Genomic DNA, 19632 nt, shown 5'->3' on the forward strand with positions numbered 1-19632 from the left:
TAGTTCACAGCATCTTACTAATGGTAGTGAGCTTTGGCAAAAACTGCATTGCTCAATTCATAGCGAGTGTGTAGAAGAATTAAAATATCACAGATATACTTTTATAGGTGCTGCGGTTCTTGAGTTACGTTGTAAAGAGGGCTGAAACAACAACACTTTTGTAAAACGCGCATAACTCATTAACAACAATAAATTAAGTAAGTTTGCAAAGTATACGATTTGTAGAATGGACTTTTGCAAAACATCAAGGTGTTAATTTTCAATAATATATTGATCTAGATAATGAAAATCGATTTTTAGGTTGCTTCGACCAACAATGCCTCGTCTACCCTTAACAGCAGCTTATTCAACTCATTCAAATGCGCAAAAATGTCAACAAGAAAAGGGTTTGTTTTGAAGCTTCCAGAAAAAACTGAGATCATGTGGGATATACATCCTATACAACCTTGAGAGTATCACCTTTACTCAAATACCGGACTACACTGACTGTGATATGGGATATTTACATAACTGGCCTCACTATCTACCAGAAAAGTTAAGACTTAAAGCAATAATGTGTGATTTGCATAAAGAATAGATTCCTTTTAAATGTTTGTTTTCACTGATCACATTATCCTCTTTTAATATCGAGCCAAACAAATGAGGTATAACGAAGAAAATTGCGATTTCATTCCAGCGCCTACAATGCGTGTACTACGCTCGCCAATCGTAACATGTAATACTGCATGGATCATCCCGCTCGACGTGTGTACACATAAGCTGACATCCACGGGAGATGTTAGCAAGCAGTCGATCGATGAACTTTGAATAAAACCGGGTTGACCCGGCTTTAATATAAATAGTTGAATTTTACTGTTATTAAAGCACTTCAGGCTTAGCCTTTTACGTGGTATTTTAGTACACCACTGGCCATTATAATTATGCAAAAAGTAGAAATCCGAGTAAAATTGAGGGCATCGCTGTGAAGCAAATCACACATTATGGCCATAACATAGGCATAGTCTCCTTTTAGCTTAAACCATATGAAGAGCTTTGTTGCAAAACCCCTTACATTAAAAAAAAAAATCACCAAAAAAAGTACTGATATATGGGGGTTTGCAAGAAAAGCAGTTTTTGGCGTAGGATGAGCATCCTGCCAAAACTGCTTTTGTTAAAAAGCCCCTTATATCAGTGATTTTTTTTGAAAATTTTTCGATGTGTTCTCAAAATTGCTCAAGTGGATGTAAGGGGTTTTGCAACAAAGCTCTTCATATATACATAACATAACACACTGTTCTTGATTACTATTGGGCACAGAGTTTTCATTTTTGCAGCTCAACCTTTTTCCTTGCCTAACATTGAAGGAGCACCATCTGTACACAGCCATGTAAACGTCTTCTCCAGTTGTCCTTCCCCTTATTTGCAGTAGAGTGAGAAAGACTTTATCAAAGTTAAAAAAATTGAATAAAGACAACCAGCTGAGGAATATCGGTATTGTCCACCGACTCATCTATGCAAATTGTCTTCTGAGTTTTCCAACCAGTGTTTTTCTTGTCTCTAAGCACCAATTGATAATTGAAGTTTCTGAAATTGTTTACTAATATTTGTATCATTGCTTGTATAAAGATGCCATACAATCCTTTACAACCAGTGGCATCGCGATAATATATATTTTCTAACAATATTGTCACATCTATAGCGCGATATTGCACACCCTTACTTGGTGGGCAGGTAAGGGAATATTCGGTTGTGCGCAGGAAGTGTTAAACAAGTAAAGCTTGTTGTATCTTCCTGTGGTGGCTGTACTGATGTACTTATCATTTTGCAAGCAAACTCTAATCTCATATGCCCTTATAAGTTATCTTTAGAATCTTATATTTGGATTATAAACCATGGTGTAAGAAATTTTCACTACAGATGTCAGTTTTAGTTCAGTTTTATTCAGGAAAAAAATTCCATTAATATAAATGTACTGGACTCTTTGGAAGTCCTGATAATCTTAATGTACAGAGCTATATAGAATATAAATACAAACAGATACAGGGTGTTCCAAAAAAGAGGCCCGTCATTGCACCCTCTTTTTCACCTATTTCTGAAAAGTTGATCAAATATATTCTGGTATGTAAAGAAACTTTTAATTTCAAACCGAACCACGCATAATTTCAATCAAATTGTTCATGTAAAGCTGGCATACTTTTTCGCGATTTTGAAGATTTTATCAATTGCGCGAGAATTAAATTTCGCGGTTTTGATATTGATACAATAGAAACCTAATGCAAAAGGTTATTTTCGCGAGTTTTTATTTTCGCGATTTTATGTCCACTCGCGAAATTCGCGAAAATAAAAACCTCACGAAAATTTCCACTTTTACAGTAATTTATATAGACTGTGCATGAGGGCGATCATATTGGAGCACGTCTCTACAATTTGCGAGGGACTTAAATGCTTTTTCCTCAAATGTGACTAGCTCTTGACTTCTTCAAGGCAAAGTACCTAAGAATGAGACATGTAGGCCACCTCTTGCCTACTGATGGCTCTGAAAAGAGCCGTTCACTGAAGACTGCCCCATGTCAACAGAGAATAAGCAGACCTCGCCTATCTGCAAAATTGGATGGTTTGGTGGCTCTGAAAAGAGCTGTTTACTGAAGACTGCCCATTGTTATGTCAACAGAAAACCAGCAGACCTCGCCTATCTGCTAGGCACATCCCACTCGTCATTTGATGTCACGCCGATGCGCACATCGTTACATTGTCAAATGACGACATCTCGGGTCTTCTCGCAAATGCTTATGGGATTTACAGACAAGGTCAATTGCCATCTTATTTACTGTACAGGAGGATCGATTTGCTATTGCTCACCATGAGTGATCCATCATGTGTAAGAGCCAAATCAATGGGTTTGTGCAATCCACTGGTTAGGCATTGAAGGAATCTACCTGTAGGACTGTATATGTGAATATGACCAGCATTAGCACCTCTTGATTTTATGACAATGTATATGTTATCTTGATCATCACATATTACTGCACCTGGCCATAACCGTATTTTGTCAGTAGTCTTAGGTGTGAATCGAAACACCTCTTCACCTGAATAGTCGATTGCTACTGCCGCTTTATAATGTATACCGGCAAGATGTACCATGAAGGATTGGATCAGAATTTGATTCTTACTATTCACAGCCATATTTGCACCATAATTACTTGTAATTAATGAGCATCTGATTGTATTTACAATCTTACCATCAGGACATGTATGGATTGTTATGATACCTCTGTTAGGATCATCTACCAATAATTTCCCTTCTCTATCTATGGCAAGATACCTATCAGTGCCATCATATGCGTAGGAATCGGATTCAGGTGCTGTTAAGGTATTGAAGCAGTGAAGGTATTGCCCGTCTACATTGAACACATGAACAAATGTGGAGGTGGAATTTACAACAAAGATGTATCCTAGTGGTGATACACAGAGATTAGTAACAATCTTGGCTATTTGTTTCTTAGAATCGGTTTCAGTTGATTTCAGCTGCATTTTGCATTTCCCATCAGCATCAAGTAGATAGAGGTTCTCGTAACAAGACATGACTATGTCTCCATTTGGACAGCAGGCAATACGGTCACTCTCAAGTGATTTTCCTTGATATTCAGGATGAATCTCTCTCTCAAATGATCCATACGTACATAATGCTAGAGAAAGAAGAAAAATGAGTGTTATCTGCTATGAATTCATTTCTATATAACAGCTTGGGGTATATGTAAACTTGATAATTCCTTACTTTTTGGTATGGAAAATATAAGCCCTTTTGGAAGAAAAAGCTATTTTACCCATTCAAAAACATGTCAAGTTATAGAAATGTCAACATCTTTAGAAAATTAAGGTATGGAAAGAATAACCCCTTCTGTAAAACATATAATTATATATCCTGCTAAATAATACAAGTTTGCAGCTCTAATATTGATTAACTGCTTCTTCTGTATTTATGTTATTCATTGCTAATATTTATTGTTTTTACACTATTAAGAAGTTTGCATCTGTTGAATTTTTAGTTTTCAGACTCAATTAATCAATTACGCTTTAAAACTATGCACCAAGTCACTCCATTTCTACTTTTATTTTTCACAACTTTCTCCATTTATGAGAGGGCACATCTTCCCTCATACTCCTCCCCAGCCCTCGAATTAACCGACGGGGTGATTTGCAGTCGGTGCCTTTCCTGACTGCCGTACTGCCCTTAATATATATCCTTTAATGATGGCAGTCACTTGCTGTGCCGTCTGTGCCCCTGCCCTGCCCATTCATCAAAAAGTCATTAACGAGTAGTGAAAACTAGCGAAAAATAGGAACATTTGGCAGCAGAAAATCCATACCAAATACTATTTACAGGTGCTTCCGCTTAACAACACCTGCAGTGTGATCAAGCGAGATCGATCTCAGTAAGTTGGCAAGAAAAAAATATACTCTACATACCCTTTACAATCAATGTGATTGTAGGTCGCTGTTTAGGGTCACTATTCCAGCACTGTTGCATGATGTCTGACAGATCTTTGGGGCAGCCTTCAGGTATGGATGGCTTGGTTCCACTGCCCACTTCAAAAACTACTCTGTGCCATTCCAATTGCTCGAAGGGTGGTTTCCTTGTGCAGATCTCTAGTAGCAGCATTCCATATGCCCAAACATCAGCTGGCTTTGAATAGATAGCCCTTCCACGCTCATTCCCCACATGAATTTCTGGTGCCATGTAGCGATAGGTTCCCTTGTGGCTGGACGTCGTCTGGGATTGCTCTATCTCGCGTGCAAGACCAAAATCACACAACTTCAAGAGGTTGTCTTGAAAGAGAAGGCAGTTCTGAGGCTTGATGTCCCTATGCAAGTAGTTCCGTCCATGAAGATATTTAATGGCTACTGCAGACTCTCTGGCCCATTTTTGTTGCAGCTGATAAGGCAGTGGTTTTGCTTGGTCTTTAAGATAATCATGAAGGGATCCATTGGGTGCATATTCCATTATAATAAGGTCAGCAGCTACAGTTTGGCAAATTCCTAGCAATGTTACTATGTGTGGATGCTTGAGTTGGCTCATGACTTTGACTTCTTGCTCACCTAAGTCAAAGAGTACACTCTTGGCTGCAGCTTCTGTGTATCCTTTGTAGGGCTTCTTCAAGGACACACGTTTGACTGTCCCAAATCCTCCTTCTCCAATTCTTTCATGGAACTCCATGTTCTGGACTTCAATTTTGTCAACCGTAGCCCCCATAATGATGTTTCTGTATAACAGATAAAAAGACAGAAACAGACCACTATCAGAAATAATCTGTGTCTTGTTGAGCTATGGTAAGCATGTTAGTCGCTCTGAAGGCGAGACCCCTTTTGAACAAAAGAAATACAATGAATAATGGAACAAAAGAACAGGGCTAGATGTTTATAGGTTAATAAGGGGGTCATTGCTTTGCTTACTTAAAAATTCCAAGTGAAATGATGTTATGAACAGCCCAGTGTATACTTTAGTTTAATGTACATCCCCCAGGATGTTCAACTTTCAAGATGTTAATAAAAAATAATTCCCGGCACTCTAGCCATATTCAAGTTCGAAAGTCAACACAGTGGTCATATTTCAAAGTTGCTCAAATCTGGTTAAAAAGCACACCAAATTATTATTTTTGGCCACAATGCTCCGATTTACACAGGGGCCAAAATTTTAAAAATGCTCCGATTTAAATACAAATGGTCTCAAAGTGCGCGTCATGTAAAAACAAGTCAACTATGGAATCGTTTGCACTGCCTAAAGTGCTTCGTTATTGACAAAATTGGGCAATAAAGGTCAATCGCCATTACAGCCTATGGCGCATATATTGACCACAATCTATTTTGTGATGTTTCCTAGGTAATGAAACATCCTACATGGTCACAACTATCTTTCATTGCACAGCCGCCATCGGCGCTGTGCATTCTTTTTACCGCATTCTTCTTCTTCTTTCTTCTTCTTCTTCTTCTGTCAACATCATAATCAGCCATCGTAGCCACATGCTTTCAGGCATGATGACCATACTTGGTCAGTAGAACCGTTTGGTAGTGCCACAGATGTCACATGATCAACTTCCGGTCAAATGTCATCCACTTCCGGTCAATGGCCAAAACTTGGATTTTCACTAAAAATGCTACTCCTCCCACATATTACATAGCACCGTGACGTCACTTACACACATGCATCATCTATAGCCAGTGTCTAAAAGTTGTTAACAGAATTGGGATCAAAGGTCATTAAGGGGTCACTTCGGTAAAAGTCTGAAAAATTTGTAAAAATATTCAACAAATCACTGTCTTTACAAATTACATAGCAGAGAGTCGCCATTAGCACACATGCATCGCTACTAGCTAGGGTCTTTAGGATGCCTACAGTTTTGGGGTCAAAGGTCATTAAGGGTTACTTCCGGTCAAAACCAAAATTATCAAAAAGTTTAAACATTTTTATCTCAAAATGTAAACAGGCCAGAGTAATATAATCATCATACATGAATCAGTGTTACCTAATGTATGTATGGTATTTTTATTTTGGGGGTCAAAGGTCATTAAGGGGTCACTCCCTGTTTTTAGCTGTATAACTTTAAGAATTTTAATCTCGACAAATAAACATAATAGAATTTTTTAATTAAAATTGGAACAATGCATTTTGTCGGTGTACATAAGGGTTTTTTTCATTGAGGTCAAAGGTCATTAAGGGGGTCAAAAGGTCAATCATAAATTTAAAAAAAATTAAAATCCATGTATAAGTTCCGATTAAGCTGAAATTCACCAGGAATACTCCTTATGACATCCTAAGCACTAAGTAATATTTTTGCGGGGTCAAAGGTAATTAAGGGATCACTTCCGGTCCTCACAGATTCATTTGTCACTGCTGGCTTAGACTATGCCATAGTCGATTTTTGATAAATAAAGATTTTATTAATCATGATGAACGCATTCAGTTGAACTCGAAATTATACTGATATTTAGTAGGCCTACATCAAAATACTAGTATAAAATGGTTATGAAAAAGTTTAGGCTATATAATTATATTTGTGACAGTAAAAGTAAAGTATAGGCCCTGCGTGAGGCTTATATTATTGAATGCAACATATCATAATGGCATAATTATAATGACACTTCAATACTGAACAATTCTAATTTTAGAATCTGCCAGTTTATTATCCGAAAAACCGACTATGGACTTTCACTTTTAAGCAGAACTTTACCCCGGACTTACACACTGTCAATCATACTTGTTTATCAATAAAATCTAACCACAAGACTAAGCATGGTGGTACAATACGCGCTAGATGCATACGTTCATCCACCAGCACAAAAGCGCCGCATTCCCTAGATAGTTGTGTACCATGTATAGTTATAATGGTACCAGTACGCGTCGGGAGGATTTAAACAATAACGAGATCTGGGCGACCAATCACAAGCCAGATTCATTTTTAAAGATGCATTACATCATCACTAATTTTAGTTAGGCCAGAAATTGGCCTAACTCTCAAGGCAAAGTCAGTAGTCCACTTGGGAAGCTAACAAACAGAGGGCGACGGTGACTGAAAAGATCAGTTGTGAAAATCTATCAATTGTGCACTCATTAATTAAATCAGAGTTTTAAGCTTAAATGTAATAGCCAGAGTAGTGCACAATTGGCAAGTGGACTACGGAGAAGTCTACTGCTGGCTGTGCATCCTCGCGGTTGCAGGCAAACGCAATCAGATCTCGTTTGACTTGTTTTACATAACAAGCAATTTGAGACCATTTTCTTTGAAATCAGAGCATTTTTAATTTTTGGCCCCTGTTGGCCAAAGAAAATGACCAAACCCCCAAGATTTGATCTTTTTAGCTTATAACTCAAGAACAGTATGTCACATCCCTGGTCACAGGTAGTAGGGTCTACAAAATCATTATTTCAAGTAAGTTGTGCAAATATTGCAAACAACATTGGCATCTACTATAAAACAAAGAAACAAAAACAATATTTTTAGAAGTTTTAATAAAAAAATCCCTTTATTTCATATTTTACTTATTTTACCCTATTTTACCACGGTAAATTAAGATGGCGGTAAATCACCGGTAATTTACCATATAAATTAACCGGTAATTTACCGACTCACAACACTGCAGGTAGGTCAAACCAGGGATGTGAGAGTAGACTCTCACATCCCTGGTCAAACTATACTTTTTCTGAATCCTTATGATTGAAATGAGAGGAATAATTTGGCGTGCTTTTTAACCAAATTTTAGCAACTTTGAAATTTGACCACTGTGTTGACCTTTGATCTTGAATATGGCCGAAGTACCAGGAATCATTTTCTGTTAACATCTTGAATGTGTTATAGGAACATAAAAGGAAGCTAAAAAAAATTGGTTTGGTAGAGTCCGAGGGGGGGGGCACATTAAACCCTGGTATATACTGCCCCCATGGGATGGTGGTTATCACTGTTGCACATGTATGAGCTGTTTTTAAACATTTTGCTTATACAGTGGAAACTCGTTAATACGAGATCGCTTAATGCGAGAAACCGCTTACTACGAACAGAAACTTGTGGTCCCGATTTTCCCTATTATTTACTGTACAAAATAAACTGTTTAATACGAGGTAAATGAGACGAAATCCGCGTAATACGAGCACTTGCTGTCAGTCAAAGCTTTTGTTTTCTATTGTTTTTATGATGGATAAAACGAGCTAATTTCCCAAGGTAAATTTATGATGTAAATCATGTGAGAAGTTGACAAAATACTCGCTCGAGACATCACTTCAGCGGCAAATGAGGATTCCCTTTCCTATTTTTAGATGTTATAAAATCAAGTCATGACGAAATTTGCCATATAAGGCCAATTATTGCTGACGACATACCAGACTATCCAATCACAAACGCGGAAGTCGGCCCTTGGATCGAAAGTGGGAAACCCTTCAAGGCATGTTTACTAGCTGCTGGAAGTAGGGGAAATCCCGATATCGACGTATAATTGTTTTATTTGTTTACGATAATCACCCTGAGAAAATCATCTGAATTTCATCAGAAAGCTTTTGCCGAAAATCAAAAACAATTATTAGCCTATCATACCGATTGAGGGAATTTCGAACTGTGACATTGCTCGGAGGCTGCAAATCTAGTATAAAATAATGAAGACGGCTATGCAGACTCGACCAGTGAAGTTTTGCTTGTACAGCCCACTGAGCCGACATTAGGCTTAAACACATGCAGTCTTCCGACACATATTTTGTACCTGACTTTTAAAACGAACTCCGCTTAATACGAGCTAAACATGCCGACCCCGGCGATCTCATATTAACGAGTTTCCACTGTAATATCAAAACACTTATAGTACCATTAAACTTGAAGCTTGTGGAATTAATCAGATTATTTCAGAGCATGTTCAAAATATAATAGGAAAATATCTTAACACCCCCTTCTTAACCCCTTGTAGCAGTGGTTACAAGTGAACCAATTTTTGCCTCGTTTATTTGTCGTGACCACAACCTATAGTAGTAAACACCCCCAGATATCACTAAACTTAATACTTATAACATCGCGGATTAATATTTATATTATATATTTTATTTCAAGAACTGTCTTGTGACATTTTGCTAGAAGTATCACAAATTATTCAAGTTTGATATGTTGTCTATTTTTTTAAACACACACAATAGAGACCAGACAGGTCAACTATGACACTTTTAATGGAGGGGGGTCTACTTTTCGGCGTAGTGATAAAAGCCAAACAATTCTGCCGATTACGAGTTGATCAAACTGTAGTACAAATCCCGGGGGCACTCGAATTTTTTTTTGGTGGGGTGTGCCGCCGCCAGTTTCGAACTTGAGGTCTAAGGAACTGATCGGCCACCCAAAAGGAGGGTCTAGGGAACTGATTGGCCGGTCAAAAAGGGGGGTCTTGGGAACTGATTGACTGGCCAAAAGGGGGGGTCTTGGGAACTGATCGGCCGCCAAAATCTGAAAAATCTCGGAAACTAAACCCGCAGGCCAAACCAGGGTTCAATTATTAATCAGGAAAATCATTAATGCAAAATAGGTCTGGTTTGGCCCATTACGATGGAAACCTCAACAAAGCAAAACAGCATTCAAATCAAAATTACTAGACCCTGTAGACCTACAATCTATGCTATTCTGATAATTATAGCAGCATTACAAAAGCCCACCATAAAAACACAAACCGTTCAAACCCAAGGGAACGTCCATTATATATGAGCCTTATATGGAAGTCACCACTTGACTTCGATTATTCCATAGTATATCAAAAGCCACAAGTACTTGAGTACCATCACCCACGGTCAGCTGACATTATTTTAGCAAATTTAAAAATAAATAAAAATACATTTATTATAAATGAAAATGAATCATGATATTATGATTTAAAAATAAATAAAAAATACAGGAATTATTAGTACTAGAGATTTATCATGTAAAATAATAAACAAAGTCGTCATTTTAATAAATCATGACAAACTTATAAAATTAAAATCATGCTACTATGCTAGCCTACAGTACCATCTAAATAAATTTAAATTAATTCATGAATGATAAATAAATGAAAGTTACCTGAAGAATTTAACAAAAATAATAACATAAACAAATAATATATTATACTTAGCTAAGCTGTACAAATAAGCTAAAAGGCCTATAAAAAGAAAAAAGATAAAGAAAAAAATCTGAAATGAATTCAGTGTAGGCCTATACTTTTTAATTGTATCTTTACAAATTTAAAAATAAGATAGTGATATTAAATGATAAATAGTAATAATAATGAATAATAATAATAATAAAATAATGATTAATATTTATAATAATAATTTAATAATATAATAGTAATAAATAAAAATAAAAATAATAGATTATATAAATAAATAATAAATAAAAATAAATAGTAGTAATATAATATTTAAAAATAATATATTGATAACAAAAAAACATAAAAAAACACATTCATCCCATTCATTTATATCGTGTTATTTTTAATAATATTATCAAACTTATTTCTCCACTGAAAATTATGAAATAACTGTAAACAATTATAACTAAATATATATTATAGCTAAATATTATTTGAGTGACAGCCAATCAATCAAAACCCATCATAAACATCCAAGCATCCATTGCCAAGACGGCGTAAGAGGATTAGGTAAATAATAACAAAGAACTAGTATGATAATAATAAAGGACGTTCCCTTGGGTTTGAACGGTTTGTATAAAAACAAACTCACAAGAATTATTTTTTTTCAGTGCCGAATAGAAAAACATTTAGACTACATTGAACTGTCATGCTTATACCATGAGATGATTGAGTGAAGTGTGCAGAATTTGACAGCCATTCCACTCCGATTTTACTAGACCAGTAGATCGTAAATTACCTTTTAATTCATTGTTTATGGAGAGCTGCAAGGATGTGTACATAATTATTAAGGTACTTTTCCTCATATTTGGCAATTTTATTCCAAAAAGAGATCTCAAAATCATTTATTTCTAGCTAAAATGTTCACCAGCTGGACTCTCGCGATCGGCATTGCTGCAATGTTTATTTATTATCAGTCAACCAGTGTTGCCACTACTAAAGGAGCCCAAAATCCCACCCAAAGTTCACCTTATTCCTTACAATGTGTTTCAATGGGGAAGAAATTAATGGAAAATTCCCTTTGAAGTTTTTGGGCTGCATAAAAGTAGCTTTTGGGTCTGCTTTTGGGCTTGAAATAGTAGGACAGAAAACACGTCTCTCAAGATGCCGATGAGAGCGGAAATCGATGATCTGAGGGTCTATGGAACGGCTAGAAAAATTTTGGGGCTTCAGAGCGGGCAAACAATGAATTCAGAGGGTCTAAGGAACGGCCAGTGGCTCTGAAAAAGGGGGTCGTCGCCATGGCACATACCCGTATAGCTGGGAAATGTGAGTGCCCTCGAAGGTACAAATATCTATTTTATTTTGTATTTGTTTTGTGTTTTCTATTACGGCATATATTATGATTTAAATGTTATGTAACAGGAAAGGAAAGCACTCTGTGTTTGGACTTACAAGTCGATTTTTCTTTCCTGAATTACCATTTTCTTACATTGTTGTATTATATTGTTTGTATTTTGGTAATTCAAATAAATATTATTACAAATGCAAGCAAATCGCACACACAAATTGCTATGCTGTTGACTTAGAAAAATATTAAAGGATGACTCCGGCAATCACAACATTATGCCTTATATGTTAGAAAAATAATTATCAAGCACGAAACACATGGTTTTATTTTAATATAAAACAAACTTATATTGACCATAAAAACAGCCATCTCTCAACACGCGATATTCAAAATTCCTGCCGCTGAAATTGTCTAGTGCAATGACGTCATGGTTATTTGTGCTCAATTGCTGTCAGCCTTCATTGTATTGGGACGTCATTGCACTGGACTATTTCTTATTATTTTTTAGAAAAATGCAAAAATAGGCACAAAATTGAGCAGGGGTGTAGTACCCCCTTAAGATGCAGCTTACTTGAAATTACTGTCACATGTTCTTCAATAGGGATTAACTTGCTTGCATGTGAAATGGATTCTGGTGCAATTAGTGATGTGTCATTTCATAAAATGCCTTGCCTTCTGGCGAAAAAATTATTCAATTTTGTTGTTGTGCACAACATTAAATTCCCAACTTATGTTTGCATAAATTCACATAAGTGTGCGCCAGTCAATAATGTGTGCACAATATAGATTGGTGTTTCCGCAGTTTCCACATTTTTTATTTGGCATTGTCCAAAACGAATACGATCATAATCAGTGTAAAAGCAATGTGCTTTATAAATTGAGGGGGGATTTTTTGACAGGTGGAGAAGGGGACTAGCCAAGGGGAGGCAAGCAAAATTTTCTAAAAAGGCTTTGGAAAACACTGCAAAAACGTGCATGTGCAAAGAGAGGGTAAAGAATTTTTTGCAGGCTGAGGGGGATTTTTGGCAGATCAAGAGGAGGGGTGAGCAATATTTTGCATGGCATTTCTATTGCACAGATTCACAGAACATAAGTTTTCATTTACCAGGGTTGTTGATTTTTTTTTATTAAAAAAAAAATCAAAAAAATCAGATTTTTTGATTTTATCGGATTTTTTTTATTTAAATCAATTTTTTTTATTGATTTTTTTATTTTAAGAACTGCTATACCCCATGATAAAGTCAAAAGAGGACCAGTGGAATGTTAGTCATATGCACAATCCTTTAATTTACAAAAAATCAAAACTTGTTTTTACATGTGAAAATTTCAAAGAAAAAATTTGTTAAAATCATGGTGAACAAACCTGTTGAATTCTGCACCTTAAAGATGATTTTTTAGCAATAGATAAAATGACATCATAGAGGTATTTTAATTGTATCCAAAAGTTGTAGAAGCATTAAGAATGAAATAAAACAGTCAATTTAAGCAAGAAATTAACTTACATTAAATTTATCAAAAATGGTAAAAAATGGAAAAAAAGTTAAATCAGTGATTTAAATCAAACAACTCTGTCATTTACTGAAGCTTACTGTGACACTTTACATACTGCTATAAAATTATGTGCATTTGGACAAAAGTGTTTGTTTTTTCTGATAATGTGGATGAGTTGTGGATGAAATAGTGATTATCAGACTAATATGGCGAGTATGCTGACACCTGCTGTTACATTGATACGGTCATATAGTGGACAAATCACAATTGCCAGCCAAGGCTATAGTGAATTTCCACAATTTTTGGAAGAGGCCACTCACATGCCGGATCAATACACAATGTTACGAGTCTCAATTAAGTTTTTTTAATCAAATTTAAGCCAAGCAAACTTAAATAAATCTACAGCCACATCTGCATAGGCTCTGATTGTATTGTCAAAATCAACTAAACACTTACCTCTGGTTTTGGACATTAAATGTGGTCAAATTCTCAGCTTTGCACAAGTCTAGTATTAATTAGGTTTAATCTTTGACTTTTTTTCAAAATGATAATTAGCATATTAGCTAATTAGTATATTTTTCTTCCTCAAGCATTATCCAAGAAAACTGCATAATTTGCCAATAGATCTGTATGACCGTACAAGGACAGACATACATGTAGCTCTACTGTAGTTTTCTTACTGTGTTGGAAAAACCCAGGGCTATTTTTAGTGAGCACTGGCGTATGTGTACATGTATAGACTTTAACCTGTTTGGCTATGATTGTGTGTGCATCCATAGTCACCAATTACAATGACTGGGAATTCCCCTTGATATATTTTCACAGGCAGTTAATTTTCACAAATTCTTTTGGACAATCTTATAAATTATCATTGGTATAAAAATTAATTGCAAAAGATATATTAATAGCCTTATTGTCACTAAAATGACATAAGGTCATGTTTTTTGAGATGGGGCCCAATTGTGATGCGATCAAGCAAAATCAGTCGGAACTCGGAAATATTGATTTTGAGATATAGCCAAACAAAGAAAATATTTCCTTTTGTTTCCTATTGTTTTGGAAACTCTTTAATTGCTCATATCTTTGGAACTGGTTGTCCAATTTCAATGGGGTTTTCTGCAAAATCCAGCTTTGAACATGCTTTTCACTATCCTATAAGAAATGGAGAATTTAATATTTCCGAGTTCCGACTGATTTTGCTTGATCGCGTCACAATTGTGTCACATCTTGCAATTTGTCAAAAATCAACTCCATTTTTGTATTTCTTATTATATTTCTAAAAGTTTTCACCCAGACTAGGCAAAAGTATACATTTTTAGAAAGCATGTATTGTCAGGATTGCAAATATGTAAAGTTTGAATGGATATACAGGGTGTGCCAAAAATATACAGGGTGATTCCAATGAAAAACACCTAAAATATAACATTTCTTTATCACTTCATTATTCATATAGTATATTAAATTGGAAAATCAGGCCTTCTAACAAGCCTAAGTGTTTGTTTGTCAGACAAATTTTGTCGTGGAAAAACCTGGAAATGTAATGGAATTTCATTTTCAATTTTCAGGTCTGGAAAAGTCATGGATATTTGTAAAAATTGCAAAAATCATGAAATTTTGTGAATACCAGTTTATTTTAAATTTTAAACTTTGTATATCCATGATTCAGCATCAGAAATCCTATGCAATAATTGACGAACAAGGTCATGGATATTTCGTAGTTTGGTCATGGAAAGTCTGACATGGAAAGATTGTGAAATATTATTGTCCTGGGGTCCATTTCACTAAACTTTACGAAGGTTCTTAAGTCTCGAAATCATTCGTAACTTACGACAAGTAATAAGTTCCATTTCACTATTAAACTTACTTACGAACGGTACCCTTCGTAAGTAATAGGGATTTACTACAAGGACCATTCGTAAAGTTACGTCTAGTATTGGGTATTCGTAACTTTACGAACGGTTACTTGAGTTACGAAGGGTGAAAAGTTTAGTGAAATGGGCCCCTGAAGGTGTATGGGAACCCTAAAGCAAATAAGAGGGGTGGTGACTTTTAATGAATTACCTCAAATAGCAAAAAATCCCCTTCCAGTAAGTCTCGGAGCATTCAAGCATATTTTATATTCATAACACCATTTTTAGTTCATTACTTTTCTTTGTGCAATTTTGATATTTAAAATGCTCCTTCACTAAAACTATGTGCATCTTATGTAATCCCAGCTGGCATGGGTATTTAAATGTATTTTTACATAGTGTTTTTATAAAGTATATTGTATACATTTTTTAGTTCATTACTTTTCTTTGTGCAATTTTGATATTTAAAATGCTCCTTCACTAAAACTATGTGCATCTTATGTAATCCCAGCTGGCATGGGTATTTAAATGTATTTTTACATAGTGTTTTTATAAAGTATATTGTATACATGTGCAATTCTATCTTACTATCTGTATTTCATATTTAATTTCAATGTATGTGTTTTTAAAAGATTTTGATGTATTTTGTTTGACCCCTGGGCACCCCTGAAAAACAGTGCTTGCACTGATGGAGTTTCCCCAGGCAAATTAAGAACTAATAAAATAAAATAAAATAAAAAATAAAATGGAAGGATATACCATGACATGTGTATATATTTTGTTTAATTCTTATCTTTATCTAGACGGCAAGTCAGTGAATGAAACCGATTTGGATATGACAGATTTGGCAAACGCCTCCACACAAGCAGTCAATACAACAGACCTGAATGGAAGCGACATTAATGTAGCAAATGGTTCAACACAAGCAGTTAATACCAGTGATGTGAATGCAACAGACTTGGCCAATGTCTCTACACAGGCGGTTAATGTTGCTGAGTTAGAAACACAGGGTGCACCAGATGCAGGTAAGACTACATAATGACTCATCAGTAGATGCATTTTTTGTACTTTTTGTGTGTTAGATGTGGAGAGATGGTTATGGGTGCACGCAGGGTTGCATTTGGTGAGACAAAACTTCGCAGGGGTGTGATATGTCTGGATTTTGTGGCCAACATTTACGCAATTTTATTGATTTTCAGCCCGTTTTAGGGTATTTTTGCCCAATTTCACACTGTTTTTCTGGATTTTTTTACTATTTTCAGGATATTTCACAAGCTTTGAATCACCCATGATCTAGGAAATGATGAAAACCCATAAAACAATTTTCAGACCTGGAAAAACAGACAATTCTTAAAGTGCCAAAGTCATGGAAACCCATATAATCGGCTAAATTTGATCGATAACGGAATAAAATTCACTATAAATGTAAAGGCATGAAATGATTGCAACAGAATCCTAAATCTTCCAATGAAAATTGGGCTATTCCTGTTTAAATCCATACACCCCATATAGAAGATGTTTAAACCTTGATCTCCCACACAGGGATTGTGAATTTCTCATTACCTGAATGGGTAATTCTATTTGAAATCGACACCCCCTGTGTGGAAGATTAAGGTCATGCCTTCTATAGGGGGTATATGGATTTCAACTGGAATTGTCCATTGTTATGTTATACAGAAATGTGTAGATGCCATGAAGTGTTATTTTCACAAATATGCAGGTATCCAGCAATCAATTTCCTGAGCAAAAACAAGCTCAGTGAGGTTTATTAAAAAACTCTTTAGGCCACCGGCCCACAGAGCAAAACAAAAAATTATACATGTACAATTTATTTTCCTTGGAGGACTTCATACAAAAAGCAATATACAAACATTTGGCAAAATTAACTGAGATTTTTAAACCAGTTATCAGATCATTTTTAACCACTCTTATTATCCACAGATCCTGCTGATATGGCTACTCAAGCCTACCAGGAAACCACAGATGAGGATGGGGATGTTGGAGAGGAGGATAAGGATGGTGGAGAAAAAACGGATCTTGCTGATGCATCTACCTTGGCATATGAACCTGATAGAGTATCAGATACAGAGGATGATGAAAAGGTGGCTATATTTAGAGAATAAACAATAGGAATTTTGTTTTTATTATCTTCTACCATGTGATAGACGACAGGCAGGTCCAATATTTTGAGTTGTAGATGCCAGCGCATCTCATTCTTTACTCAGTTTAATAGATCAATATTATTTTATTAACTATTTATAAGCTATATTGACCAAAAATTAAGTTGCCATCATAAAACTCCCCTTAATCTAAAATGAACAAGACTTGTTTACAACTTTACTGCAAGCATGTACAGTATTACGCACTAGGTCTACACATACAATTTTTTATTTTGTTGAAATGAATACATTCTGATTTATCCCAGTGGCAGCAAAATAAATGTATTGATACTGTATGGAGACCAACATTATTTTTTTATTGTGGATTTTGTTCATTTTGAACCAATCCCAAAGAAAAATGAAGATGTTTAACTCACATTCTAGTGATGTTTCACCAATACACTGGTGGTTTCATCAGACTGGCAACCCACCACATCTTACTCTTTTCTTTTTATAGGCAACAGAAATTGCCATTCAGGGTGATCATCTTTTGACCAACTTTTCAAGGCCCAACCACAATTGGTCAAGAGAATTGGGTGGGGGTCTAGGTATGACCAGAATACTCTTATTATAACATTTGAAGTGCTCCAATTCAGTTATAATGGTTAAGTCAATTCAGAAACTGGTTTTAAAAATAAATTCTTAAACACTTGAGAACGTTCCTAAAATCTTATTGGTTCTTTTGTCGTGCATCTATTGTCTCATATAACACAAGCGACATCATTATTTTTGGCGTAAAACAATGATGTCGCCCGTGTTATATGAGACAATAGATGTACTCCAGTGACTAAAACCAATACCTTTATTCTCTAAAAATTGATCAGTTTGTGCAGCACTGAACTGTCCAAAGATTATATTTTTAGAAGAACCTTTAGCCGCTCGAGTCATCTATTCATTGCTTACACGGGCACACCTGGTCAACCCAAGCCTTCTTTAAAGTGGTGAAAACTCACTGTACAATCCAGTTGATTTTTTTTCAATTATTATTTTCAACTTTGAACCATATTCAGGATGAAGACAACCAAGCTTCAGACTCGGCCCTACAGCCCACTCAAGCCTTTGTTGTACCTTCACCTATCGCTAAGAATAAGGAAGACAGTGAAGCCATGGATACGGATGACTCTATGGCAGATGAACCCACTCAGTCATTTGTGGATGTACCGACACAACCACCAATGAATTCAACACAAAATGGTAGGTGGGATGTTTAGGATGTTATCATTTCAACTCTTTAAAGGGGCATTTTGTGATCCACAGCATCATCCCACTTTTCTCCAAAAAAGTTGAGATTTTTATACCACAGGAAAGCTCTGGCTACATAATGTTTATGTACAAAACAATTTCTTGCAGATTAATTCGTTTAGCAGAAATATTGTAAAATTTGAATTATGTTCTGGTTCTGGAGCAGTGTAATACACATAAATTACAACACAGTGGCCTATGGAGCAGTGTAGTACACATAAATTACAACAGTGGCATATGGCGCAGTGTAATACACATAATCATGCATAACTCGCAAAATAGGAATCAACTGAAATTTTGGAAAAAAGATTTTTTTGTGGATACCTACTGAAAAATGTCATAAAAAGAGGATGCTAGGATCATAAAATACTCCTTTACCGCCATCACTATTGATATATCGTCACTCGTCAGCCTGCTACGCTAATTGCCTAAGTCCTTTTTGTAAATTTGAGAACAAAGAACAAAAAATGGTTCAAGCATGCATCAGTTATGTAATCACCATAATTATTTTGGAATATTCCCTTTCATTTGTATCATTATCATTTGTTCTTGTGCAAAGATTGGTGAATAAATATGTTTAAATGCATGCTTGAACCATATATTGAACTTGGTTCTCAAAATTACAAAAAATTACTTAGGCAGTTAGCGTAGCAGGCTGACGATATTACAGCTTAATGAAAGTTGGGTGACCCGACTGACAGCCTCATCCCCCTACTTTACCCATCAAATTTGAGATTTTGGCTTGTTGAGAAAGCTCATATTTTTCTCATTTGAGATTTTGGCTTGTTGAGAAAGCTCATATTTTTCTCATAACCCAATAGTCCTTTAGTTAGAACTATGATTCATTTGCCAAAACGGGATATTTTTTTTAATCCCAAAAAATTAGTGCTGTATTTTTCTGCAATGGGGAGTACAATCATGCAGTAACTGTTGATTCAAATCTTTGTTTTTCAGAGTTAGGATCCACAAATCAATC

At 35.6% G+C, this 19632-nt stretch overlaps 2 protein-coding genes across 2 annotated transcripts in view; one reads left to right on the top strand and one right to left on the bottom strand.

Annotated features, from left to right (window-relative positions):
* LOC140165820 (uncharacterized) overlaps positions 1-19632 on the top strand; it is a 71000-nt gene that overhangs the window by 28475 nt on the left and 22893 nt on the right. Inside the window, 3 exon segments of the mRNA XM_072189143.1 lie at positions 16059-16280; positions 17197-17357; positions 18425-18608. Of these exon segments, the coding sequence (XP_072045244.1) occupies positions 16059-16280; positions 17197-17357; positions 18425-18608 (567 nt within the window).
* Positions 1294-14046, bottom strand: LOC140165819 (uncharacterized). Its single transcript, XM_072189142.1, has 3 exons — positions 13862-14046; positions 4447-5240; positions 1294-3665 (listed from the first exon to the last, which is right to left on the bottom strand). The coding sequence occupies exons 2-3, from the start codon at positions 5228-5230 to the stop codon at positions 2800-2802; spliced, it is 1650 nt and encodes a 549-aa protein (XP_072045243.1). The 5' UTR covers positions 5231-5240; positions 13862-14046; the 3' UTR covers positions 1294-2799.

Source organism: Amphiura filiformis, chromosome 12, assembly GCF_039555335.1.
Source record: "Amphiura filiformis chromosome 12, Afil_fr2py, whole genome shotgun sequence".
NCBI classification, from domain to species: Eukaryota; Metazoa; Echinodermata; class Ophiuroidea; order Amphilepidida; family Amphiuridae; genus Amphiura; species Amphiura filiformis.

What these genes read in the sequence shown, in the direction of transcription:
- LOC140165819 (XM_072189142.1), bottom strand. Translation starts at nt 5,230, where the DNA reads ATGGGGGCTACGGTTGACAAAATTGAAGTCCAGAACATGGAGTTCCAT. An exon ending in AATCACATTGATTGTAAAGG is followed by an intron (nt 3,666 to 4,446) that starts GTATGTAGAGTA and finishes TTCTTTCTCTAG; the next exon opens with CATTATGTACGTATGGATCA.